This window comes from Chanos chanos, chromosome 1, assembly GCF_902362185.1.
Source record: "Chanos chanos chromosome 1, fChaCha1.1, whole genome shotgun sequence".
Lineage (NCBI taxonomy): Eukaryota > Metazoa > Chordata > Actinopteri > Gonorynchiformes > Chanidae > Chanos > Chanos chanos.
Window position 1 is genome coordinate 51,860,282 of NC_044495.1, and position 25,416 is coordinate 51,885,697.

Below are 25,416 nucleotides of genomic sequence, written 5' to 3' on the forward strand. Positions count from 1 at the left end.
TGATTGACTCCCTCATGTTTATGAAAGGTAGTCTGTAGATGAAAAATGGGGATTTTAAGCCTAATTTGTCCTGCATCTGTCATAGTGCCCCCAGTGATCTCTGGCCAATCAGATGAGTTCATGGAGGAGGTAGGTGCCGTGGTCAATGCCACTGTAGCCCTGAGGTGTGATGTCACTGGAATGCCGACACCAGCTATCTCCTGGCTACGGGACGGCCTTCCTCTGATCAGTGGGCCACGTCATCAGATTCTGGAGGATGGGAGGTTATTGGAGGTTAGACTTTGTCCTTGTATCTCAGTTTTATTGCTGGGCCCTGTTTTTGCAAGCGCTCTTGGGTTTCCTTGTAAAGTTCTTTTGCTTCCAGCATCGTAAAGCGAAACAGCTGAATATCTTCCCACATCTTCAAGGATCTTGCAATAGCATACAAATATAGAGACATCTTTCATCCTTCAGCATGTTAATATTTATTTACTTATCATTGCTAAATAAGCTGATTCTACATATTCTATTCATATTACTCACTACACTAGTTTTTTTAAAGAAGTATCTTCATGATGTCTTTGTATTTGCAATGTATCTGTATAGCTGTTGTATCTCCAACATGAAAATGAGAGGAATTTTTGTGTTTCCTCAGATCCTCAGTGTTCAGGTGTCAGATATGGCTGGTTATCTGTGTGTGGCAGAGAATAAACTGGGAGCTGTAGAGAAACTCTTCAGTCTGACAGTGCAAGGTAAGATCCCATTCATATTCCCACTTAGTGTTTATCTCGTTAGTTCCAGTGTCAAACAATTATTACTGAGATCTGCTAAACGCTAAGTTTTAAAGACTGACTTTATATTTTATAAGGCAAGTGATACGATCTTTTATAATACAGTGATACGATAATACAGAAAATCGTTTCTTATTAAACTCTGATTAATATTTAATTGAACAGGAAATTCATTGACTTTTGTTCTGTATAGTATTTATTATAGATTCTTTGCGAGAAAGGAACAAGCATATTTTTATGTTTATGTTTGACTTGTAATTTTTTTAAATCTTCTCTCAGTGCCACCAAAGATTGTGGGAGAGCATGAGGAAGAGGTGAGTGTAGTGGAAGGGCACATGGTTTCTCTGCTGTGTGACGTGCAGGCATACCCACCCCCAGACATCACGTGGACCAGGGATGGACAGGTGCTGCAGTTTAGCACAGGCATCCACATCCTGCCAGGTAAAGCAGAACAAATCAGCCTGTAACAGCATAAGACACATGACACAATTCAAGCGGATTTGGAATGCACGGCATATGACATCAGTGTAACACGATACTAGATTTCACTTGGTCTCTCACGGATGCATTTCACCTCAGGTCAAACGCCGCGTTTTGTTTTGGATGACAAACATAAGAACTTTTTTTAGCACATTCCTACTTTTTCCTGCTGAACATGAGGAGACTGAACCTATGGTCATTGTTACAAACATTCCTGAATGAGTGTTTGTCTTGTCCACAGGTGGTCAGATGCTGCAGTTGCCTCGGGCACGGCAGCAGGATGCTGGACAATATGTGTGCACGGCCACTAACTCCGCTGGCCAAGACCAAAAGAGTATTCTACTCAATGTCTATGGTTAGTGTGTGTGTGTGTGTGTCTTTGTGTGTATGTGTATGTATATGTATATGGATGCTGGTTGGTCAGTCTGGCCATCAATTATTTGGTCTGGTGATAACTGATGTACTATTGAGCTCCTATCAAATTGTAATTTTTTTTTTTAAAAAAAATCTGTTTGGATACCATATTGAACAACTACTCAGGTTTCAACTTTTTATTAAAACATTGTTTTTAGAAGTATTTTGTATGTTTTTTTGTTCCATAACTTGCTATGCTTGTCTCCTGCTGCCGTCACATTATTGCCTAATTTCTTTTTCAGTCCTGCCCACCCTGCTGCCCCGTTCTGACTCAGAATCTGAGGTCCTGACTCCTCAGGTTGGCTCATCAGTCACGTTACGCTGTGAGGCCCGTGGTGTTCCAGAACCTGAGGTGACGTGGTACCGCAACGGTCTACAGCTGTCCCCTGGCAATGGCGTGAGGATTGAGCACCACCGGTTGGAAATAATGGGCATACAGGTTAGTGGAAACATACTTGATAGAAACACACACAAGTAAACCACAAAACACGACTTCCCCTCAGTTTTCTGGAATTTGGCATCCTTCTGTAGTATTTAAGGGTTACCTCAGCAGTTATTAAACTAGTTAAGTGACTTACTTGTTCACTGATAGCACTGTCATTTTCTGGATGGATCGATGTCATGTAAAGAGTAGACCTTTGAATAATGACAGAATGTCATCTAACAATATATCCTTACCACAGGCCTTCCAGTCAATTTTATCAGAATGCTTGTTGAGAAGTTCATTTAGCTATCTGAGAAACCCAGAAATCACAGTGTACATTTTTCTGAATGATGGAGAGTTTTGTCTTACAGGTAGCTGATGGGGGAATTTACACCTGCAAAGTGTCCAATGTCGCAGGTCAGGTGGACCGCACCTTCAGAATAACAGTCCATGGTAAGAGGTCACCCTCATCTGTTTTCACTATAAGGTAAAAGAATGAAAATTTTTAACTAATGGAGATACTGTGAATGCTACATATGTCAATGGCTATGACCATGACTTTCCATAAACGTCAAGACCATTTAAGAGAGGTAACATGCTTCAGACTAAAGTGTGTAGTTATTAATAATCTGGTTATAATGCCTCATCTTATCATTTATGTATTATTTTATAATACTAAACTACATCAAAATCATATGAAAATATTTACTCGAAATACAAAAACCTGGTGCTAGCTTTTCTGCAGTCAGTAGACTGCGCTATTTCACAACTCTGTCATTTACTGTATCTCTTAGTGCCTCCGTTGCTTGAGGGACCACTTCACGAGACCATTACCCAAAACATGGGCTCTCATGTCACACTCATCTGTGAAACCACCGGAGTCCCTGTTCCCAGCATTTCCTGGCTAAAGGATGGATCACCTATTGGTTAGTGTTGAGACATAGCAATGTTCCATCTTTGGCACTAAAATAAATCAGAAATGTATACTGTGTTTAGAATGGGTGGCAAAGTTTGTGTATGTGTGTGTGTGTGTGTGTGTGTGTGTGTGTGTGTGTGTGTATGCTTATTTTGCAAATGTAATGTGTAATGTAATGTGTAATGTGTTATGTAAATGTAATGTAAAGTAATGCATCAAAGCTTTAACTTGACATATGTGTGATGTGCAGAGAGCAGTCTCCAGTGGCAGTGGTCAGTGCGGGGCGGCCGTCTGGAGTTAGGGCCTCTCCAGCTCTCCCATGCTGGGACTTACACTTGTGTTGCTAAAAACAGTATAGGGCAAGCACAGAAGGACTATTCTCTCATTGTTCAAGGTAATTATAACTCCACAGTGTACAAAAGTATTTGCTAGATTAATAAGGGTGTGACAGAACCTAATTCATTAACCTAATAGCAAATCAACCACTGGCGCATGTGCAAGAGAAAAAGTATGCATGTGAAAGAGAGTGCATGTGAAAAAGAAATAAACTGCATAAACATGTACTGTATGTTTATATAAATCTTTGTTGCTTATTTATTCAGTATCTGTACTGTACTCAAGTGGTCATTTTTTGTTTATATTTGTTTGTCTTGGATTTCATGAATCTTCAAATCTTGTTGTGCATCAGTTTCGCCCACCATCCTGGAATCTGGACACCCCTCTGATGTGAGTGCCCCTATGGGTGAGGAGTTGACCCTGGAGTGTCGAGTGATGGGCACACCCATGCCCCAGCTAAGCTGGCTGAAGAACGGAGAAACTTTAGACAGCTCTACCTCTGAAAATATTGAGTAAGTTTTATTGCCTTTTTCATCTGACAAATAGCAAAACTGCCGTGTTTCGGTTGGCACACAAGAAGTGATAGTGAAATTTTTGACCTAGGCTGTTAAGTAACACATGAAATTATAGTAAGACTTTTTTCTTTATATTTAGAGGAAAATACCATTTATACAAATACTACATTTACAATGTCACAAAAATTATTTGTTTTCGTGAAGGGAAAAAACATATGTCAAATAGCCGGTGTTATTCATAACTGTGAGCGCGGTGGGTATTTGTGCTCCGCCTGTTTGTGCTGACGTGACAGGAAGACAATAGGAGAGTGGAGGGGAGAGAGAGCACAGACTGAAAAGGAGCAGCACAGCCTGATTAAAACATAGGCAAAACGTAGTACTTTTTTTTTTTTTTTTTTTTTTAACCTTAAATGGTTTACTGAGGTAGATTATTATAACATTGCTTGTCTTATTGTCCTGTTGGACCTGTATGACAGAGTATCAGGACCACATTGAGGAAAAAAAATCTGAGATTTCGAAAATAAGGTTCTAATATTACGAGAATAAAGTTGTAACTGAGAAAAAATGTCATAATATTACGGGGATAAAGTCACAATTTAATGAGAATAAAGTCATAATATTTCAAGAAAAAAAGTTGTAATATACGAGAATAAAGTTGTAATTTTATGAGAAAAAATCATGTTACGGGAATAAAATTGTAAAATTTCGAGGAAAAAAACCCATAATTTTCACTATCAGCCGTTTCCTCCTCCACAAATGAGGCAATTCCCTCAAAGTCCGTGTGGTTCTTTCTTCGGAATAGACACAGTTTCTTGTGCAATCTTTTCAAAGTCCTGATACTTATGATAATATAGTGCTGATGTGCCAAAAGATTAAGTATTTCATTATGTGTGAAACTTACTCCAAAGTATAACTTCACAAGATGCTCCACGTTCCTCATTTTAATGCAGGCGGCAGCCTGCTGCTCTGATATTTCCCCTCTAAAATAACACATAGCCTAAAATTATGACTTTATTATCGTAAATTACAGCCTTATTCTCAAAATCTCATAATTTTTTTTTCCCTCAATGTGGCCCTAATACTCCGTCGCAGGACCTGCAATATGTGAAGCGGAGTTTGTTTGACCGGGAGGAGGAGATTAGTCTATGTTAGCTCTGGTAGTGTAGTTGACGGTACTTCAGAGAGAACAGTTTTTATTTGTAATGATTTTTTTAGTTTGTCTATATTATGTCTGTTCAGCGTCCTCCAATTAGGGCGGATGTAGGCAGGTTTCACAATGTCCACACAGGCATTTATTAATTTAGAGTTTAGCTTATTGGTTTAGGTGTGGATGTTAGTTTTAAAATGATTTTCTTTTCAATGATGTATGGTTATACATGTTTAAAGCTGGGTTTATGAAAACCATTAACCAGTAGGCTATTACATTTGTGTTCATAATTATTATAATAGTTTATTGAAGAACACTTATATTAACACTTTAATATCCTAAAATTAGAGGTGTAATAAAAGACAAAAACAGGATTGTTATGCCTATTTCTACTTTTATTCTAATACAAACACAAATACAAATACAAATACAAATACAAATACAAATACAAATAATTTTGCTGCCTCAACAAATACAGGTACAAATACAAATACTGAGCTCTCTTTACATCCGTAATATTTATTAATTTATTATTTATCTATTTTCTTAAGGGATATCAGATACATTACATGAACTGTATTGCTATTCTTGTTGATATACTATATCTTACAATCAAATATTGCACGTTGTGTGTGTTACAGCATTTCTCCTGATGGGAGGACTCTAACACTACTGCACCTTCAGCCAGAGGACTCAGGGACATATACTTGTCTGGCAGTCAGTCCGGCAGGCCAAGAAAGCAAGATCTACACCCTGTTTGTGCTCGGTTAGTTCCTTTTTCTCTCATTACGTCATAGCTACGAAGATACAGTATTTTCTAATATGTATTTTAAAATCCTCGTTCTTCTTTCATGCAGTAAATATCTGAATGCTGCCTGTCTATTCAGTCTCAGTAGCTTATTGTGACTAAACATTTTCCTCTCTTTTCTTTTTTTTTTTTTTTTTTACACAGTTCCACCGTCTATAACAGGGGAGACCAGCACCCCGAGAGAGGTGCAGACCACTCAGGATAGCCTGGTGACCCTGGAGTGTCACGCAACAGGAAACCCCCCTCCACAGATCAGCTGGCTAAGGGATGGCCATCCCCTGCTTCTGTCTCCACGCACGCGTTTATTGTCCTCAGACTCTGTTCTCAGGTCAGTGAAATGTGCACAGTCTGGCAAATCACTGTAGTCACTTTGTGTCTTTTTCCAGAGTTCCAAGGGGCTACGAGTGATTGTCTTTCTCTTAAGCGATTCTGTCCTTCATCATTAATCTTATAGTCCTACTGCTTGGGAGGCACATATGAAGCTGCAGCATATCGTCGCTTGAATAACGCATTGCTGACAGCATGTTGTATTGTGCAGCTCTCATTGGGAAAAAAATAGTGTCACGCTTAATTAAGTTAGAAAAGTTAACAACTTTCTCTGAAAAATGCTTATTGGTTCTCTTTCTGCCTAGAACAGGTGTAGCTGAGTATGTGAGCACACAGTGCCCTGACTTAAACCGATAGTTATTATATGTGTGACAACTCTCAGAGTTGTCTGCGACTGGTCTTAAGGAGTTTTCAGATAATAAGGTTATACGCAGAGATTGTTACCAGCAAGAGCAGTCAGAGGCAGGCATACAGTTCAGACAGGAAGCAGAGACAAAATCCAGGGACAGGCAAAAAATCCAGAAAACAGGTTAAGACAAACAGGCAGGCAGAAGATTCAGAATCCGTAAGGCAAAAACAAGGTCAGAAAAAACAGGCAGAAGTCAAATATGCAAGACAACAACAGAAATCTGGCTAGAACGACTCTCACTGGAACAATGCGGTGGGAACTGACAAACAAGGCTTGAAAGGGTAGGGTTTAAATAGACAGAGTAATACAGACACAATGAGTAAGCAGTAAACCTCCTAATAGAAAAGCCATATGGCTTCATTCTCCTAGCAAAACAAAGCCATAGGGCTCTTCTATTAGGCGGTTTACTACTTAACTAACTCTGACTTTTCACTAAACCCACTTTCTGGAACACCCTCTCCCCCAGTTAAGGGGCGGGGTCAGAGCACACAGAAAACAAAAATAAACAAAAACACATGGCCAAGGAAGAACAGAAAAACAAATAGCAGCCAAAAGCAGATCTGACCAGCAGGGGCATCACAGCAAAAACAAAAGTTGATGCAGGAACCCTGACAAGCCACCTCTCCATACTTTCAGAGGAAGGATGTCTCACCAAAGCTGATATTTTCATTTGCATAAATGAGTGTGAATCTAAAAGACATGAATTGTGAGAGTGAATATGAGTTTTTGCATATCTGTGAGTGCAGGATTTCACCAGTTCAGCTGTCAGACTCTGGAGTCTACACATGCGTGGCACGCAGCAGAGCCGGATTAGCTGAGCTTAGCTTTGACCTCAAAGTTCAAGGTACAGAACATTTCTCACTGAATCAACTCTCTTATAATCCCAGTGTCCCCCTTCAAACACAGCCTGTGTAAATGTATTTGGTAAAATAACTTACTCTAGTTGCTCCAAGTCACTCGGTGGACTTGACAGAATTATTATTAATTTTATGTATCAGTTATAAAAGAATATCTCATCCACCATAGCAGTGATCAGGTTACATTTACTGCAGCGTTGCAGTATTCAAGTTGTGTGTTCTTTCCTGGTTAAAGGAAACACAGCCTGAATCATCCGGTTAATCCTCTACGTTAAGTAAATGTCAAGCTGTTCCTGTCTCTTTCTTGCTCCTCCCTTTTGTTCTTGAATTTCTTGTTCTTCTTGCTGCTCTTGCTGCATCAGCCCCTCCTGCTGTAGACAGAAAAGAACCAACTGAGCAGGTGACAGTGGTCCGTGGTTCTGCTGTGACTCTGACCTGTGAGGCGCGTGGTGTCCCCCCACCCACACTGACGTGGCTTAAGGACGGTCAGCCATTGTCGCTGCACCGGAACCTTCTTTTGGATGGGCAGGAGACACGCTTCCAGTTGCTTGACGTTGGGGCTTCGGACGGTGGCCTATACAGCTGTGTGGCCAGCAACCAGGCAGGCAGCAGCACCAAGACCTTCAACCTCACTGTGCTAGGTGCTGTCACTTGCCACATTCACACACACACACACACACACACGAACATGAACAAACATTGGACAAGCCAAATTCTTCTTATTCGTGTGTTCTGCCAAGGATGACATGGGTCTATTATTAGTCACGCAAGCTTATAGTCTCACATAACTCAAAATGTAATGTCAGTAGCTGACATGCCTCTTAAAATAATTTGATGGTGTGCAGAACGTTGACTCAAAGCATTAAACGTTGACTAACCAGACTGACTGGGTGATCCATTTAAGTAGAGAGTGGAATAACAGGTTTGAACAACAAGACCAATATTGAATTTAATATTTCACCAACACTTTGGCTCTTCGACAATTTGATTAAATTTCATTACTAAAAGTAGTAGCAAGTATTTTAAGATGATGGTAGCTTAGCAGTTTATTATCTCTCTGGGGGGGGCACAATGTGAGTGCACCAAAAACCCAAGGCAACTGGGAAATCTTTTTTCTGAACCACTCTTCCTGTGGGTTTTCCAACTAGTCCAAATGAGATTGGGCTGACGATGGTGTTTCTCTGTCTTAGAGTTCCCTCACTGATCCTAAATGAAGGTGCATTGCCCATGTTTTAATATAACCTTTGCAAATTAAGTTAAAAAATACAAGCAAACAGCAATCTTACTGATAATTTTGCTTCTAGGATTTGACAAAAAGATGCAACATAAGATCAATAATCTCTCAAATGTGTCATTTTCTTTGAAATCAACGATGTCTTCTCGCTGCAGTCTTTTGGCATTGCGTGGATATTTTCTCTTGTCTCTCCCATTCTCTTGTCACTTAAATTCTAATCTGAAGATCAAGCTTTTGAAATCACATTAAATTCACAAATCCATGTATGAGCATTATACCTGCTACTTTCTTGCCCTCTCCACCCCTTGTTTTATGGTTGCTGCCCACAAGAACAGTCATGCCCAATGAAATGCCGCAATATTGAATATTTACATAATATATACAGGTTGCAAAATTAAGATCAGAAAAGTTCTTTTTTTTTTTTTTTTTTTAAGCCCGCCACCACCCCTCCAACATGGGAGTCACATCGCACTTTTCTGTCTTTTTTTTTTTTTTTTTCCTCTTGTTTCTTCTTATAAATTTTATTGTGTACAGAGGAGACAGGTGGACAGGCAAACGAACAAGGATGCAGACAGACAGGTGACATACTGTAGAATGACAGACAGACTGGTGAACAGGTAGACAAGGAGACAGACAGAAGGACAAAATCAATGAAAGGTAATAAGGGAGTGAGGGAAAAAGAAGAAAAGTAAAAAAAAAACAAACAAACAAAAAAAAAAAACAACTATATGTGGGACAAGACAAAGGACTGACTCTGTGATGGGGGAAGCAAAGTAAAGTTCTGTGCAAAGCCTTAGCAACACAGGCCCTGTTATTGTCTGCGTTCACTCACAGCTTTTCATATGCTAAAATTGCCTGGCCTTCAGTAAATCAGGCCCTTAGAGAAGTCTCCTTGAAAGAATATTTTCAGTTTTTATGTGTTGTATGTGATGTGTAGTATTTGATGTGATGCATTTTTATAAGAAAATACTTCTGATATGTTAAAAACAGGCCTCTATTTTCTTTTCAGTGTGCTTTGCTTTCGTTTAGAATTTATTATTATTCTCAAATATAAAAAGCAGACTAACAAAACCAACGGCCCTGTTTCAGTCTACAATATCTATGCTTTTTCTCTTCTTATTTTTTTTGTAAACATTACAGATGTACCTTTTTCTTCCTTTGATTTCCTTTCCACGAACAAGCCATGTTTAGCTTTCTTTACTCTGGCAAAGGAGTAAATGTTAAATCTTAAATCTTAAGCAAACTCATATTAATGAATCAGTCAATCTAATATTTAAGTCTTGTCTGTAACTTTCTTCTCCAGAGCCTCCTAAAATCTCAGGCTCATCATCTCCCGAGGAGCTGATTGTGGCTGTGGACAGTGTGCTGGAACTGCAGTGTGTGGCTGAGGGTTCCCCACCACCGATACTCAGCTGGCTAAAGGATGGACAACCCCTAGAGGAGAGCTCTGCTGTTGTGGAGAGCGATGGACAGCTTCTCAGAATTAATAAAATACAGGTGAGATCAACACCGTAACGTTTGTGTCTTTAGACATGCATAGCGTGCAACCGAGACCTCTTTTCCTTTTGACATTTTCGTATTTTGCATGTTTAATCTTGTTTTTGCGTGGTTGTGTGTGCATTTGCATGTGGCACAGGTAGAGGATGCAGGTCTGTACACCTGTCTGGCTAGTAGCCCAGCCGGTGAGGATGGGAAAAACCATTGGGTGCGCGTTCAAGGTGAGCCTTTTGCAATTTTTTTATTGTGAAGGGTGTATTCCTGTGCAGAGCACTTGTGAATCTTGCAGATAATAGAGGCTACTCATTGGCAAATGTTGGCTTATATTTGAGATGGTATGTCCACATCCTCTGTCTTTATTCTTCAGTTCCACCAAATGTCCTCGGCTCTGATGACGTGCGAACAGTGTCTGTGCCAGCAAAAGGTCACCTAACTTTAGAGTGCCAGACAGACAGTGACCCTCTTCCAGAGATTGAGTGGTATAAGGACAACATCAAACTACAGGTTGGACCTCAGAGTTCTGCCATCACTCTATTATTTCATTAAACTTACTGACTCTGGATCTCTTATTTAGAAATAATGCTCCACTGAGGACTTTGTGCACTGAACCCTAGCTCCCTGCTTACTCAAATGTATGGTCTTAAGATGAGCGCTCTCTCTCTCTCGCTCTCTCTCTCTCTCTCTCCCTCCCTCCCTCTTTGCATATCTCAGTTTGGAGGACGTATTCAGAGTTTGGCTGGTGGCCAGTATCTTGAGATTCAGGATGTGAGGCCCCAGGACAGCGGTCAGTACAGTTGTGTGGTCACAAACATCGCTGGTAGCACTAGCCTCTTCTTCACTGTGGAGATCCTTTGTAAGTTCAGCTCTTTTTTAACTGTGTATGAGTGTGTCTATTTTTAAACGTGTGAATGTCTTCATGTAGTAACTAACCTTGTCACTGTTCCCAGCATGGCTTGTGTTGGTTCTGACAACTATGCTATACTCTGGTCACTAAGCTAAACAGCAAAATTTGATTTTGTCAAAGGTATAATTACCCTGTGATCACTCACAGTAAATGTGTTACTCTGCGATTGCTCACTTGTCATAGTAAAACTTGAAATTCTGCCAGGAACTTCTTAGTAGACAGGAATTAAATATTCTGTGAAAAACAGGACTCTGCTGACACTCACTCCCACATCTTCTCCACCAGTGCCACCAGTCATCAGGAAAAGTAACTCACTGGTCACAGCACATGTCAATCAGGATGCAGTCCTGCCCTGTGAAGTTGAAGGCGAGTCTGTTCCTACGGTCACGTGGAGGAAAGATGGAATCCCACTGCTTGTTCACAACAGCAAGTCAGTTTCCATCGTATAGGACACAGTTATTTTATCAGAACTTGCTGGAAATGTTTCATCGTTTCAACAACATTTAGTTTAATGCAGATCTCACCTTTCTGGTGGCAACATGATGAGTTGATTCAACCAACCTTTCTATGTAGTATTGCAGAAATAATTATATATTGAGTGATTGCTTCTTCTAATCAAGTTGTTATACAATCCAAAGGTAAGACACACTTACTGAAATATAGCTCTTGGTTTCCCAGGTACACATTACTTTCTGAGGGCTCTCTCCGCATTCAGTCAGTGCAGGTGGCAGATGCCGGACGTTACCACTGCACTGTCTCCAATCAGGCGGGCTCTGACCACCACGGCATGGACCTTAGAGTTTACGGTACACATCAGTCACACTGACATCTTTAATACAAACCACAAGTCACTCCATACCTTGTTCTGTGTATCTTTGTTTTACAGTTTCCATCCATTGGTGTAAGCAATCATGCCTTAACTTAAATGAAAGGAAAATCTATATGTATATATAATTATGAAATTATGAAATTACTTCAGGGTGCACTGATGAAGATTTTCTTCCCCAACACTTATTCTCACAGTGGGGCCTTCAATCAGTCTAGGACCATTTAATGTGACTGTGACGAAGGGACTGAGGGCTGTGCTAAGTTGTGAGAGCATAGGTATACCTGCTCCCACTGTGACCTGGAAGCGGAATGGCGCACCGCTCAATCTGAACCTCCAGTCAGGTGCTTACAGGTAGAGAAAAATAAGTTCAAATCAGTATTCATTTGAGCATTTCTGCACATGCTGTGTGAGGCTCTTGTGTGAAAGGACTTACTTTTTGTGCGCTACACACCAAATCTGTTATTCCACCTGAACGTTAATTTCCATTTCACATAACTTGGAATGTTTGTTTGTTTGTTTGGGTTTTTTGTTTGTTTTTGAAGGTTAATGTCATCTGGATCTCTGGTGATCACCTCCCCATCTGATGAGGATGAGGGCTACTTTGAGTGCACAGCAGCCAATGAGGTTGGAGAGGAGCGTCGTGTCATCGAAGTCATTCTTCAAGGTATAGAATTTGTTTTGTTCTCTTTTTTAAATTGTTTCATTGAGCAGCTAAGTTTTGTGGTTAAAAGAGTGTAACCAGGATAAACTGCAGTCTGTCAGAACATTTGTGTATAATATATCAAAAATGACAGGTGTTTGAAAACAGTTTGCACTTAAACAGTTTGATGCGTTATTCCTGCTGGTTATACTTTCAAAGGTCAGCTGTATGTATCATTCTTTTCTCCTATCTGATTCTGGTCATTTAGGCAGTGCTATAAGTGTTTTACCTCACACTTCAGAGGGGGCAGCTTGACTGAGAAAGTACCATTTTACTTGTTGGTCTGCAGATGTTTTGGAATTTGGCAAGCTGTAGACTACTCAGCCCTGTCCTTTTAGTATACAGATTAAGAATGTAATAACACTATTTTTAACATGATCTGATTAATCTGAAGCATTTGACCAGTGGAGAAGTTGCCAGTAGCTGATGTATCAAACTGTGTAAGGATACAAAGAACTGCACAAAGGTAAAAAGAGCTGGAAATGTTTTGACATTATAATATCTAAAATCTCAACATTCTGTTTGTAAAAGTTCCCCCAGCCATTGAAGACGATGTCACTTCTGTCACTGCTGTAAAGATGTCCCCTGTAGTTTTGCCATGTCATGTAACTGGACGTCCTGACCCCACTGTGACCTGGACAAAGAGCGGTGTGCCACTTGGTAACAGGGGAAGCAGTTATCGGATACTTCCCACAGGTATCAGTGAAACCGTTCCTTTCATTAAACTTCACTGAACTCTAATTCATGTATTTACATAGAAATCAGAATCTGATTATGTTCAGACCAGCGAAACTTGGCTCGATTTGCAGTGTTTCAACTCTGGAATTCTTTGGCTAACAACTGTGTAAATACCATTTAAGGAGTGTTGGAGATTTTGAACACCATGCCCAGTCATGCTGGGAGGTACACCTGCTCTGCTCGAAACCCAGTTGGAGTAGCCCACAAACACATCACATTCTCTGTGCATGGTATGTCACTGGCAATGGAGATTTACTTTCCTCACATAACACAATAAAACCATGCTACTGATTTAAGACATATCACACTATTAATAAATATTTTATGTACTCTCCATCATCACTACCACTGTCATTCAGAATTACCCCAAGTCAAGAGCCTCAAATGCAGGACTAAAAAAGAATTGCTAATATCTCAGCATTATATATAACGAGGTGATAAGGATAATTTTTTAAGCTTATTTTAAGCTATTTTAAATCTGTAACCTGTATGTGTAATCTTGAGGTTTCTGTTATTTCTATTTCGCTTTCAGAGCCTCCTGAAATCAGGCCAATGGCAGAGGAAATTCAAGTCGTGTTGCATCATGGGATTCTGCTTCCTTGTGAAGCTCATGGTTTCCCCAAACCCACCGTCACTTGGCAAAGAGAGGGTGTTCCCATAGCAACAGGTTACTTTTCACTTCTTAGATATCTGAGGAATTCTATTACAAAACAAATAGACTCACACATCTGCCCGTGCTCCATAATACAATGTCTCGTTCAAAAACATGCAATTTTCAACAAAACGCTTACAGACTTTCATTGTTTTTTTCTCCAGGTCACAGGCTGGCACTCCTTTCCAATGGGGCTCTGAAGTTCTCACGGGTGACGTTAGGTGATGCAGGAACCTATCAGTGCCTGGCACAGAACGAAGCTGGCACAGCCTTTGGACAGACACGCCTTGCCCTACAAGGTGCCAGTGTGAACTAGTATTTTTATTTTTTATTATCTGTTACAAACATTTGAAAATTTTCATCTTAGGATACCACATGTCTTATATTTAACAAGAGTGATTTATATCAAGTTGGAAATTGGTAGGTCCGAATTGCTCTTTTAATTAGTAATTTCAAGCATAACAACATAATGTTACATTGTAGTGGTCATAAAACAGGTTAGAATATATATATTACGGAGGCTAAGTGTCATCCTAAAGTTAACTCAATGAACTGACTTGTTTTTCTCTCTGAGGTAGTTCCGCCGGTGTTAAGCGTGCCACGGCAGGAGTACACGGCCATACTTGGCAAACCGGTTAGTATGGAATGTGGAGCGGACGGGCAGCCCAAACCCGAGGTGTCGTGGCAAAAGGAACGTCGGCCTGTGGTGGAGGGGCCACTGTTGAAGATATTTGCCAATGGCACGCTATGGATCGCTGCAGTGCAGCGTGGAGATACCGGTCTCTACACATGCTCAGGGAGGAATGCAGCTGGAAGAGCCAGCCAAGATATCAGATTGGTTATACAGAGTAAGTCATGCTCTGGTTGCCATGGGTGCTCAGAGTGCTCTGGAAAAATAAACATTCTTTTTTTTTCTTCATACTTCTTTAAACTGCGCACAAGGTGCTCAAGTCTGTTGAGATAATACTCAAAAGTCTACAGTGTTTCTGCAAAATGTATCCTGTGCAAAACCAAACACTGCCATCAAGACCATTATACATCTCCCAGCATCAGAATATACACAGTTCACACTATGCAAACATCATTAGCAATCATTAGTTGCACAGTGCATTGTTGAATTTTAAAACATTACAAGACATGAAAATTCAGATTTATCTTAAAAGTCATCATAACCTATACTGGTTGATCATTGTACATTTCGATGGATGAATACAAAATTGATTGTTAAAGAATGTTTCATACTTAGTTTCCATTATGTTGTTCAGTAGTATTTGGGTATTACACAACCAAAAAAAAAAAAAAACCCTCTTTCTTCTCAGTCCCACCGATGATTCCTGCGGGACAATCAGAGATGTCAGTCATCCAGGGTTTCCAGGCTCTTTTGCCATGTGCAGCTCAGGGCATGCCAGAGCCCAGAGTGAGCTGGCAGAAGGACGGTGCCAATGTGCCAAACCTGCCGGGCAAATTCACTGTGTTGAGGTCGGGAGAGTTGATCATCGAAAGGGCGGAGGTCCGTGTTCATACTTAAAGACAACCATGTACCAGCTTTTATGTGTGTGTTTGATCTATAGCTGTGAATATAATGGAATTAGGATTTCAAACAATGTCTGACTGTCAACATTGCTCCCATCTCTGCTTTGTACAGTCAGGTGATGCTGGCCAGTTCTCTTGCATAGCTGTGAACCCAGCTGGCACAGCGCGACATAATATCCACCTGTCCGTCAACATGCGGCCTACTTTTAAAGAGTTACCAGGTGATGTGACATTGAACAAGGGTCAAAACCTTACTCTGTCCTGCCACGCTCAAGGAACACCTCCCCCATCGATATCTTGGACTGCCAATAACAGTCCCTATACAGGTAAAAATAACATTTTCTTCAAAATGAAGGTTTGGAAATCAAGCTTAATTGTAGCTGTTTTACAAACCATACATGACCACTTGTCCATAATAGCTCTGACCATAGTGTATTTGGTGTAGTGTATTTACAATTTACAGCTAGGATTTTGCAGATTCTCTGTTTGTATAATTTGCTTAACAGCTGTGTAGATAACAGTACTGTCTCAGACATAGTAAAAGAGTACAGCACAAAGCCCAAAAGTGTCACCCAGCACTTAACCATGTAGTTATGTAGGTTTGGTTGACCTCAGGTCTCCCCACTGGAAGCCCGAGGTAGGGGGAGCGGGGGAATCTATTCAATACTGCACCTCTAACTTTGTGCAGTACTAATGCAAGTGCTAAAATCAGTCACACTATGAGATGCTACCAAATAAACCACTATTCAGTCATAATACTGTGAATATGTGGTTGGATGTTTTTTCTGTGGCTTACGTCTGTCTGTGTGATTTGTTTCAGGGGCCACAGTGGACGTATCTGGAAGGAGCTTGTTGCTTATTGAAAATGTGACAACAAGCGATGCTGGAACATATGTTTGCATAGCAGAAAACAGTGTCGGCACCATACGGGCGCTCTCCTTTGTTCGCATCAGAGGTGAGAGAAAGAGAGGACAAAGGGAAGACAACGTAACTGATTCTATGTCTCTACATTGCCATGTTTTTATGTGCCAGGACTGATTGCATCCCTTGCATCTACAACAACACGCTCTTTAAACGTAAAGGTTTTGTTGAAGGATGTTCATGCTGACATCATTTAGAACAACAAAAAGGGAAGTCTACAGTTTAAGAACTTTTGAATGTTCATTCAAAGTCTAGTTATGTGTAAGGAGTGTGAACAAAGCTCAAACTTCTTTTCATACACAGTAATATTACCTCAAATTTAACACATGCAATTATTCCAGTGCTCATTATTATGACTAGTGGTGAATACATAGTACCAAACACTGTGATAGCTCTGTGATATCTCTATGTAGAACCACCAGTGCTGAGAGGAGAGGCCCACACCACTCAGACAGTAACCCTGGGAGGAGTGGTTCAGCTGGACTGCCCGGTTCACGGAGACCCCCCTCCAGCACTCCGCTGGCTCCGAGATGGAAGATCACTCCTGGGCTCACTACGTCTACACCCCTTGCGTAATGGCTCTCTGGTCATCTATAGTGTCACGGTAAGCTTTCATAATCTTCGTCATAATTCTGTGTACTCTAATAATACGTGTGTCTTATGTATGGGTTACTGCACTGCAATAACCATCTGTAGTGTCACAGAGGAAATATTTCTGCTCAGTCCCATGAGTTTAAAAACAGTCTAAATTTAACCGTGCTATGTTTCCATTTACTCTTATCTTTCTAAATAGCACAAATGCATGGGAACCAGAAACAAACACTTGGTTTTTTTGGTCAAATTTTCTCTCTCTCTCTCTCTCTCTCTCTCTCTCTCTCTCTCTCTGTGTGTGTGTGTGTGTATGTGGATGTGTGCTTCTGTGTGTCTCTGTGTCAGAGCGCAGACTCAGGAGAGTACCGATGCATAGCTGAAAGTGAAGCTGGAACAGCAGAAAGAACCATATCTCTTCAAGTACAGGGTTAGTAAGGTTCCCCGCAGACATTACATCCCTTATTATTTTATTTGACCATGTTAGCAGAAGGCGCAATTTGCGAAAAATTTGGCTACATCATTACAGAAGTGAGAAGGAAAAGGGATGCATACAGCTCTCTCCTTATTTGAAACAGCTTATTAAAGTATAAAAAGAGTACATTCTTGGCATCCCATAGTTTTTTTTTCTTCTTCTCTGAATCAGTCCCTGGAGGCTACTCAGACTGGCAGGAGTGGGGTCCATGCAGTGCCACCTGTGGAGAAGGCATTCAGGAGAGAACCAGGCTCTGCAACAACCCAGCACCAGCCAATGGGGGTCCACCATGTGAGGGCCCAGATGTGGATTACAGGAAATGTCAGTCCTCATTGTGTCCAGGTATGAACTGTGAGATCAGTCACGATTAGAATTAAATTATGGATCTAAGTATATAAAAATCCATGCTATTCCCTTTGTGACGTTTTAATGATGTTTCTTTGTGCTGCCTCTGCAGGAGAATCCCCACGCAGGGCACGAGGTAGTTTAATAGGTATGGTGAATGAGAGGGAGTTTGGTGTGGCCTTCTTGGAGGCTAACATCACAGAGAACTCAGAAGAGGGTACCAGCACTCTCCGAGCCAATTTGGATAACATCCCACCCAGCATTGGTAAGTGCCGCACATACCCAGATGATAGATAATCTGGACTTTGAACACTTAATGGCTTCCTCATTCAGCGCTGTCTGGTATATCTGCATGCCTTTCAGTGAGTCATTTTCTTTTGATACTTCATGGGCCAGGCTGGCATTTTATCATACCAGCAATATAGAATTGTTGAGGTTTTCCAAATATGTGAAATAAACAAATTGGTACATCCCCCAAACATAACCAAGGCTCTCACTCACCATGCAAAGTTAGCAGATAAAACCAACAGATATTTCCCTTAGTTGAATGCAGTACAATTACAGGAAATCCTGCAGTATAAGCTCTCCTTTCCCATAATGCTTAGCTAACAGTCTGAATGCCTCAGCTTCCTGACCAGAAAGTTCTGATGTGTTCTGAAACATAGTAAGGCTGCATTCAAATATCGTACACTGCCCTTGGCTGCATTCAAATATCGTACACTGCCCTTGGCTGCATTCAAATATCTTACACTAAGATTATAAAAAACAGTTCTAATTACCATATATTTGAAAATATTAATTTAAGCATTACAGAAACCTTTTGCCAAAATTCAGTTTGAAAAAAGGTTCCATGTTATTAAATTCCACTTCCATAAACATAATTTTTAAAAATGTATTTATTTATTTTTAATGTGTGTGTTTTTCCTACAAGGTGTGAAGTTTGTTTTAACCTGCTGCAACTCCCCAACATATCCGCTTAGTTTTATATTATAGCAAATAGCATTTCCATTTGCATTTTATGTTTTTGCATGTCCTGGGGGTTTAAAATTTTTAATGTGTTACAGGGCCTTTGCTCCGTGTTCTTGTGTCTGTTTTTGCACCAATCTATTGGAGTACTGTATATCAGACTGGACAGACCCAGAATGGCTACACATTAACCCAGGGTGTGTTCAGGCAGGAGTCCCAGTTGGAGTTTGAGACTGGTGAGAACTTTGCTTTAAGGACTCACGAAAAACTGCAAATACTTAAAATACTTAATTCAGTTTGTCATTTGAATCAATTTAACTGTGAACCATGGTTAAACTTAATTGTATGGGCTTTGTTTTAGAAGTAAACTGAATTCAATGGAATCAAATCAAACTGAATTAACCTGAGCCTGGCTGAAGTAAACTACAGTAATATGAGGTGAACTGAAGAAAAAATCACTTGTATGTGTGTGACTAGGTGAGATCCTAAAACTTACCCATGTCGCCAGAGGTTTGGATGCAGAGGGAGTTCTTCTAGTGGACATCGTAATTAATGGCTACGTTCCCCCAACACTATCAACCTCTCATTTCAACCTGCAGGTTTGTTATATAGTTTGTCACAGTCTGTTGTCTGCCGGCAAGCGCAAGGTGGCATCCAAATCACCGAAGTACAATCTGAAAACTTTTAGGACTCACGTCAGTTGTTGGACTGTAACTATTGTGATTAACAGGAGTCATGTAGGAAAATATATTTTCTATGCCTTCACAACTACAATGACTCATCACCCGGCAGTTGGCTTTAAATTTGCCTTTGTGTCTCTGTCAGGATTTTGATGAGTCTTATGTCCAGACGGGGTCAGGTCAGATGTATGCCTGGTCCTCCCAGAATCACCTGCATGAAGGGACCCCAGTGACACTGCGTTGTAATCACACTTTAGTGTTTGAAGGGCCACAGGTACGACAGGGGCCCTTGCTCCAGCTCCTAAGGCTCTCCAGCATCAGTGGAACCTACAGCCTGCTTACTCTCAGCCTGAACTTTGAGATGACAGCCTCTTTACTTATCCCAGGTCAGTATTACAGTAACAATTTCATTGTTGAACCTCAGGTAACATTTGCACTCTTTTCCAGATCACTTCATACAGAAAACAATGTGAAGAATGTGTAATATTAGTGTTTTCCTTTTTTCTTCTGTTTCTTGTTCTAATATATATGTGACTCAATCAATGTGGTAGAGGTTGTTTTGAATTCAGCAAGCTCCTCTGTGTGTTTAGATGGTAATGGAGAGACATGTCCTAAGGGCTTCATCCTGGATACTGCATCTTACTGTGCTGGTAATGAGGAATAAATGCACTCTAAAAACTTAAACTATGATGTACTCAATTTACACTTAAATATATTGAGTAAATTTTGAAGCTGTGAAATCATTTAAATATACCTTATGAACTGAGTAAATGTGGGCTAGAAATGCTAATTTCTTTACGTGAAATCAACTTAAATAATAGATGTAAATTTAAGACAATATTAACTGTTGGATTTTTAGACATTTATTTTGGTACGTCCAACTCAGTCACTTCAGAGATTTTGATAAGGTAGTATAGCTTATTATTATTGTGATATTTACAAAGCCACTGAATTATTTTTTTTAGGGTGTGCAATGCTTCTCTTATCGGTATATTGCATGTGACCTTTGAGATACCTAAAGGTAGAATCTTTAATCACTTAGAAAACCTCTTACCACACAGTCCTTATCAACAGCAACAAAAAACAGTCTTAAATGTATGATGTCAGGTTAAGTGGTGCTAATAAATATTTCATAATCTGTCCATTTGAACAACTCTCCAGACGAGGACGAATGTGCTGTGGATTCACCCTGCTCCCACGCCTGCAATAACATCATTGGGGGTTTTACTTGTGCCTGTCCTTCTGGTTTCACCATCTCTACAGAATCCAACACTTGTCAAGGTCGCTATGATTCTGAGTTCTGACAATCCAATTTTTTTTTTCCACACCAAGAAGTGAAACCCATGGAGTTGCTAAATAGAATACAGATCTTCTAAATCATTGTGTCCAAATGTAGAGGAGTATCCTTCCACTTGCCATCTTTAATTTAACACAGTTTCACTCTCCTGGTACACTTGCTTTAGCTAATCAAGGGTTTAATTACTACCTGAGTCAAAAAGTCAATTTTGTCTATGAAATAAACAAGCTAATGGTAAGGAGGCTTGTATTGTGGGTATGGTTGGGAAATTTCTCTACATGTCTGACTGCACTTAATCTGCAGATATCGACGAGTGTGCCCAGGGCTCACACATGTGCCACTATAACCAGAAATGCGTGAACACATTGGGCACATACCGCTGCCAGGCCCAGTGTGGCCCAGGTTTCAAACCCAGTGTTGTTGGCACCAGCTGTGAAGGCAAGTCTGTCATCAATAGACAATAAGTCTTGTTTTATCTTACATTAATTATGTTTCAGTTTTTGTGTTCAGCATCTTGCTTTTTGAATGTCATGATCAGATATGATAAAGATTAAAATGTCATGTAATGTTGTGCTTACTAACCTTACTTTACAAGTTATAAAAAAGTCAAAGAATAGTTTGTGCACTGATCCTGATTAATAAAGAATCAGAGTGTTGTGTTTTGTGACCCTCCTTTCAATATTAAACACTGACTAAACAGTAAGTAGAAAACTCTTTGTATAAATAATGTCTAATGATTGTTTTTTAATTTATTACCGATGAAAAGATAGGTGTTAATGTTTTGCACTGATTTGTTTTAAAATTCCACTAGCAGGAAATTTCAGAACACGTCCAAAAACCAGTCTTGTCCCATGAACTTTTCTGTATTTATCGTAGATGTGGATGAGTGTCAGGAATCATCTGTGTCACCATGCCAACAGCAGTGCCTCAACACACTTGGTTCCTATCGCTGCATATGCCACCCTGGATACCATCTGGTTGGTAATCGTTGTCTAGGTCAGTGCTAAAACGTTTAAATGCCTGTTTTCTCAGTTTCATCTCAACAGTGATATATATTTTTGAGTATTTTTAACCACTTAATGAGTTTTACAGTTGCCACAGACTATCTGTAACTTCTGTGTAAAAAGAAGTTGAAAACTTTTGTCTGGTGAATAGATATATGTCCTCAGCTATCACCTGGTTTGACCTGTGTGTGTGTGTGTGTGTGTGTGTGTCTACAAAGATATTAACGAGTGTCTGAGGAACGTTTGCCCAGCCCATCAGCAGTGCAGGAACACAGATGGGGGATACCATTGTTTCGATAGCTGTCCAGCAGGCATGACTGCAGCAGAAAATGGGGTTTGCGTAGGTAAGGGCATCAAATGCAAAACCTTTATTTTAGCACCAATAGAAACTGTCCTTTGCAAAAACTAACAGTGTCCTGGAAAACAGGAATATCAAATACCAGTTTTTCAGTGCTGTATTTATGTGTGCTATGCTCTTTGTACAGATATCGATGAATGCCAAGACGGTAGTCACATGTGTCGTTACAGTCAGATTTGCCAGAACACCGTGGGTGGGTATGTGTGTGTGTGCCCTCGAGGATACCGTTCCCAAGGTGTTGGCCTTCCGTGCCTTGGTGAGTTTATTTCCATGTTAATGTCAAAGAAGCCAGATTTCCTTACACAACAAACAGCATGATCGGTGACTGATGCAATACACACGCTTTGACCTGACAATGTGTGCAAAGCAGTATTTATGATCTATTTGACCAATCACTGTCTGTGATACTGTGTTCAGCTACAAACATTATCGCATTTAGTGAATCAACTGTTTATTGAAGAATGAATTTGGAACCCAGGGAGAGTCTTCACTTAACCATTTTTCCTTTTTCATCTTAGACATTGATGAATGCTCACAGACTCCTGGCCCCTGTGCCCACCAGTGTCGCAATGTGCCAGGCAGTTTCCGTTGTCTGTGCCCGCCGGGTACTGTCCTGCTGGGGGATGGCCGCTCCTGTGCTGGGCTGGAACGTAGGCAGGTCTTTGCCAACGGTACCCGCGTGCGGGCAAGGCTGCAGCCACAGCTGGTGTCTGCACTAGGTAGGCCAGTCATCAACCGCTTTCCCATCCGCTCCGAGTACCAGGGCTCATCCCGTAGCCCACGCCATGGATGCCCGCTGGGGTATACCAGCAAAGACGGATCATGTGTGGGTGAGTACAGTAGGTCAAATGCTTTTTGCCCATGAATGCATTTGAAAGAGTCGCTTGACTTTCTTTTATTGTTCTGAAAACCGGTTTGTTAGCTCTGTTAAGAATTTTGTACTTCTTTGCATAGACGTTGATGAATGCACCTTTAGGAAGCCATGCCAACATGAGTGCAGGAATACTGTCGGAAGCTTCCGGTGCCTTTGTCCCCCTGGATACCAACTCTTACCAAATGGCAGAAGCTGCAAGGGTGAGGGTCCATCCCTAATAAACAACATATAAAATGAGGATGACAAAAAAGTAAATAGAGGACAGTAATAATCAGTATTCAGGCATTTAAAACATTGAACTACACTTTAAATTACAAACACGATAATATTTTATTCTTTCCTTTAGATATTGATGAATGCACAGAGCAGGGGGTTCAATGTGGACCAAACCAAATGTGTTTTAACACACGTGGGGGTTATCAGTGCATGGACACACCCTGTCCAGCCACTTATCAGAGAGGGAGAAGCCCAGGGTAAGTGCCGTTGTTTGTTAATATACAAGCTTAAAGAGACTGATATCTAATTTTGAATATGCAAGTGTTCTCAAACTTTTTATAACACCATGACAGAGGATCCATTTCAAAACAGCGTAACTGAACATGAGCTCAGACGTTTTCCGTCTCATTCAGTGAAGTCCCCTGTAACAGCTGCACGGTCCACTGTAGCAGCTGCAGTTGAGACAGTTGTTAAATGGCAACAGTAATACAAAAGTATAAAGTGGACAATAAGTGAGCCTGTCTTATTAACAAACATTTTATTAATAACTGCTTTATTAAATGCAAAAAAGCTTCATGTGGAACCAGTCTCCAAAAACGAAAGGAGGGAAAGGAGAAGTCAGATTTAACATTTTAAATATACTTCTCTCTCTCTCTCTCTCTCTCTCTCTCTCGCTCTCTTTTTCTCTGTCTCTTTGAGGGTGTAGAGACTTGAAACTCCAACATCACCTGTTATATCTCTGTGTACTCTGCTGTATCACCCCACCTTGTCTTTTCATTGCTTGGTCTGTATGTTACCTCTACCTTGCGTCAAAGTTCTTTTCCTGTCTTTGCACTGCAGAACATGTTACAGACCATGCTCCCTGGATTGTGGTGCTGGGAGGTCTCCTCTCCTCCTGCAGTACAAGCTGCTGACCTTACCTCTGGGCATCCCTGCCAACCACAATGTGGTACGTCTGTCGGCCTTCTCCGAGTCTGGCGTGCTCCAGGAACGCACGGCCTTCACTATCCTGGAGCAGGGAGGTGAAATCCGAGATAAGCCCTTCGGCATCAGGGATGAGGCCGGCAGGGGCATCATCTTCACGGTGCGGCCATTGGACCGACCGGGCCTGGTGCGACTGCGGGTGCAGGCCACCACGCTCTCGGCACAGGGGCAAATCACCTACCAGAGCATCTTCATTATCTACATCTCCATTTCCAGATACCCCTACTGAATTTTCTGGATTGAAAGCGTGGATTGGTCCTTACTGTTAACTGTTGGTGCCCTGTGCCCAGGGGATCTGAAAGCGTACAGAGTGTAGCATTCCTGCAGTGATCAAGGACACTGTCCCATATGAAACTCTATGTTTAAAGCACTAATTATGACATTTGTCCAAAGAGTGCAGTATTACTTGGTGTAATTATGAACACTCGGACACTTACTTTTGTGGCAAATGTGCTAGAATCAGTCACATCTCAAATCTGTGGGGAAAATTTCTTTGTTATAACCTATTCTTTGAAAGAGCACGTCAAACATGAAATGTGAGATGGTAGCTCATCCAACAAAGCTTCAGTAAAGCTGAATTATTCGAATTCAAAGAAACTCACAAACTCACACACTAAAGTAAAGTAGGTGTCTAATTTATACTATATAAAGTAGTTCCACAATCTACATCTTTCTCATTTCAGGAATAGTTAAATGTTGCCCATGGCTTTAAATTTGTCCTTTCTTGCTGAACTATTTTTTCTTCAAACCAAAGTGCATTTAAACTATCTCAGCTCGTTCGTCATTTGGACTGAACACTCTCCAATTCTACAAGAAATAAAATGGACAAGAGTCAATTATTATTTTTATTATTACAGTTGTTATTGTTCTTATTGATGTAGTGGTATATCCTTATCATCAAGTGTATTCTTGAATATGTGTTTTTGTAATGAGAGAATTAAAAGGTGTGCTATGTAGAAGTTTTAGCTTTAGTTGTGCTCTGACTGTAATATAGGTGCTGCACTACCTCTAAGGAATTTAATTCACTTTTTTATTGTCAAATTCTGATTATTACTGATTTTCTCTGTAAAGGAGTACTAAACTTTAAAATGTTTAAGTTTGACAAACAATTCAAACCCATTTTGAAATTTACGGAATTTTATATTGAACATGAATACAGACTATTTGTGTTTTTTTCTGTGAGCAATGACATTTTCGCAAAAAAAAAAAAACCCAAAA

At 40.5% G+C, this 25,416-nt stretch overlaps 1 protein-coding gene across 1 annotated transcript in view; it reads left to right on the top strand.

Moving 5' to 3' along the window:
• Positions 1 to 24,427, top strand: part of hmcn2 (hemicentin 2) — a 61,130-nt gene extending 36,703 nt beyond the window's left edge. The window contains exons 36-81 of the mRNA XM_030765160.1: positions 86 to 273; positions 635 to 731; positions 1,050 to 1,211; positions 1,492 to 1,605; positions 1,907 to 2,103; positions 2,460 to 2,541; positions 2,883 to 3,014; positions 3,255 to 3,398; positions 3,693 to 3,852; positions 5,644 to 5,768; positions 5,955 to 6,138; positions 7,293 to 7,390; positions 7,766 to 8,044; positions 9,941 to 10,134; positions 10,274 to 10,355; positions 10,502 to 10,638; positions 10,846 to 10,987; positions 11,324 to 11,468; positions 11,717 to 11,844; positions 12,062 to 12,218; positions 12,410 to 12,531; positions 13,099 to 13,263; positions 13,428 to 13,535; positions 13,838 to 13,972; positions 14,122 to 14,256; positions 14,536 to 14,805; positions 15,277 to 15,467; positions 15,603 to 15,816; positions 16,311 to 16,445; positions 16,825 to 17,015; positions 17,348 to 17,429; positions 17,646 to 17,816; positions 17,932 to 18,084; positions 18,884 to 19,021; positions 19,263 to 19,384; positions 19,611 to 19,851; positions 20,056 to 20,115; positions 20,627 to 20,746; positions 21,066 to 21,200; positions 21,639 to 21,758; positions 21,985 to 22,110; positions 22,252 to 22,380; positions 22,643 to 22,954; positions 23,079 to 23,198; positions 23,345 to 23,471; positions 24,055 to 24,427. Of these exons, the coding sequence (XP_030621020.1) occupies positions 86 to 273; positions 635 to 731; positions 1,050 to 1,211; positions 1,492 to 1,605; positions 1,907 to 2,103; positions 2,460 to 2,541; positions 2,883 to 3,014; positions 3,255 to 3,398; positions 3,693 to 3,852; positions 5,644 to 5,768; positions 5,955 to 6,138; positions 7,293 to 7,390; positions 7,766 to 8,044; positions 9,941 to 10,134; positions 10,274 to 10,355; positions 10,502 to 10,638; positions 10,846 to 10,987; positions 11,324 to 11,468; positions 11,717 to 11,844; positions 12,062 to 12,218; positions 12,410 to 12,531; positions 13,099 to 13,263; positions 13,428 to 13,535; positions 13,838 to 13,972; positions 14,122 to 14,256; positions 14,536 to 14,805; positions 15,277 to 15,467; positions 15,603 to 15,816; positions 16,311 to 16,445; positions 16,825 to 17,015; positions 17,348 to 17,429; positions 17,646 to 17,816; positions 17,932 to 18,084; positions 18,884 to 19,021; positions 19,263 to 19,384; positions 19,611 to 19,851; positions 20,056 to 20,115; positions 20,627 to 20,746; positions 21,066 to 21,200; positions 21,639 to 21,758; positions 21,985 to 22,110; positions 22,252 to 22,380; positions 22,643 to 22,954; positions 23,079 to 23,198; positions 23,345 to 23,471; positions 24,055 to 24,427 (7,142 nt within the window). The remainder of the gene's footprint in view (positions 1 to 85; positions 274 to 634; positions 732 to 1,049; positions 1,212 to 1,491; positions 1,606 to 1,906; positions 2,104 to 2,459; positions 2,542 to 2,882; positions 3,015 to 3,254; positions 3,399 to 3,692; positions 3,853 to 5,643; positions 5,769 to 5,954; positions 6,139 to 7,292; positions 7,391 to 7,765; positions 8,045 to 9,940; positions 10,135 to 10,273; positions 10,356 to 10,501; positions 10,639 to 10,845; positions 10,988 to 11,323; positions 11,469 to 11,716; positions 11,845 to 12,061; positions 12,219 to 12,409; positions 12,532 to 13,098; positions 13,264 to 13,427; positions 13,536 to 13,837; positions 13,973 to 14,121; positions 14,257 to 14,535; positions 14,806 to 15,276; positions 15,468 to 15,602; positions 15,817 to 16,310; positions 16,446 to 16,824; positions 17,016 to 17,347; positions 17,430 to 17,645; positions 17,817 to 17,931; positions 18,085 to 18,883; positions 19,022 to 19,262; positions 19,385 to 19,610; positions 19,852 to 20,055; positions 20,116 to 20,626; positions 20,747 to 21,065; positions 21,201 to 21,638; positions 21,759 to 21,984; positions 22,111 to 22,251; positions 22,381 to 22,642; positions 22,955 to 23,078; positions 23,199 to 23,344; positions 23,472 to 24,054) is intronic.
• The last annotated feature ends 989 nt before the right edge of the window (positions 24,428 to 25,416 follow it).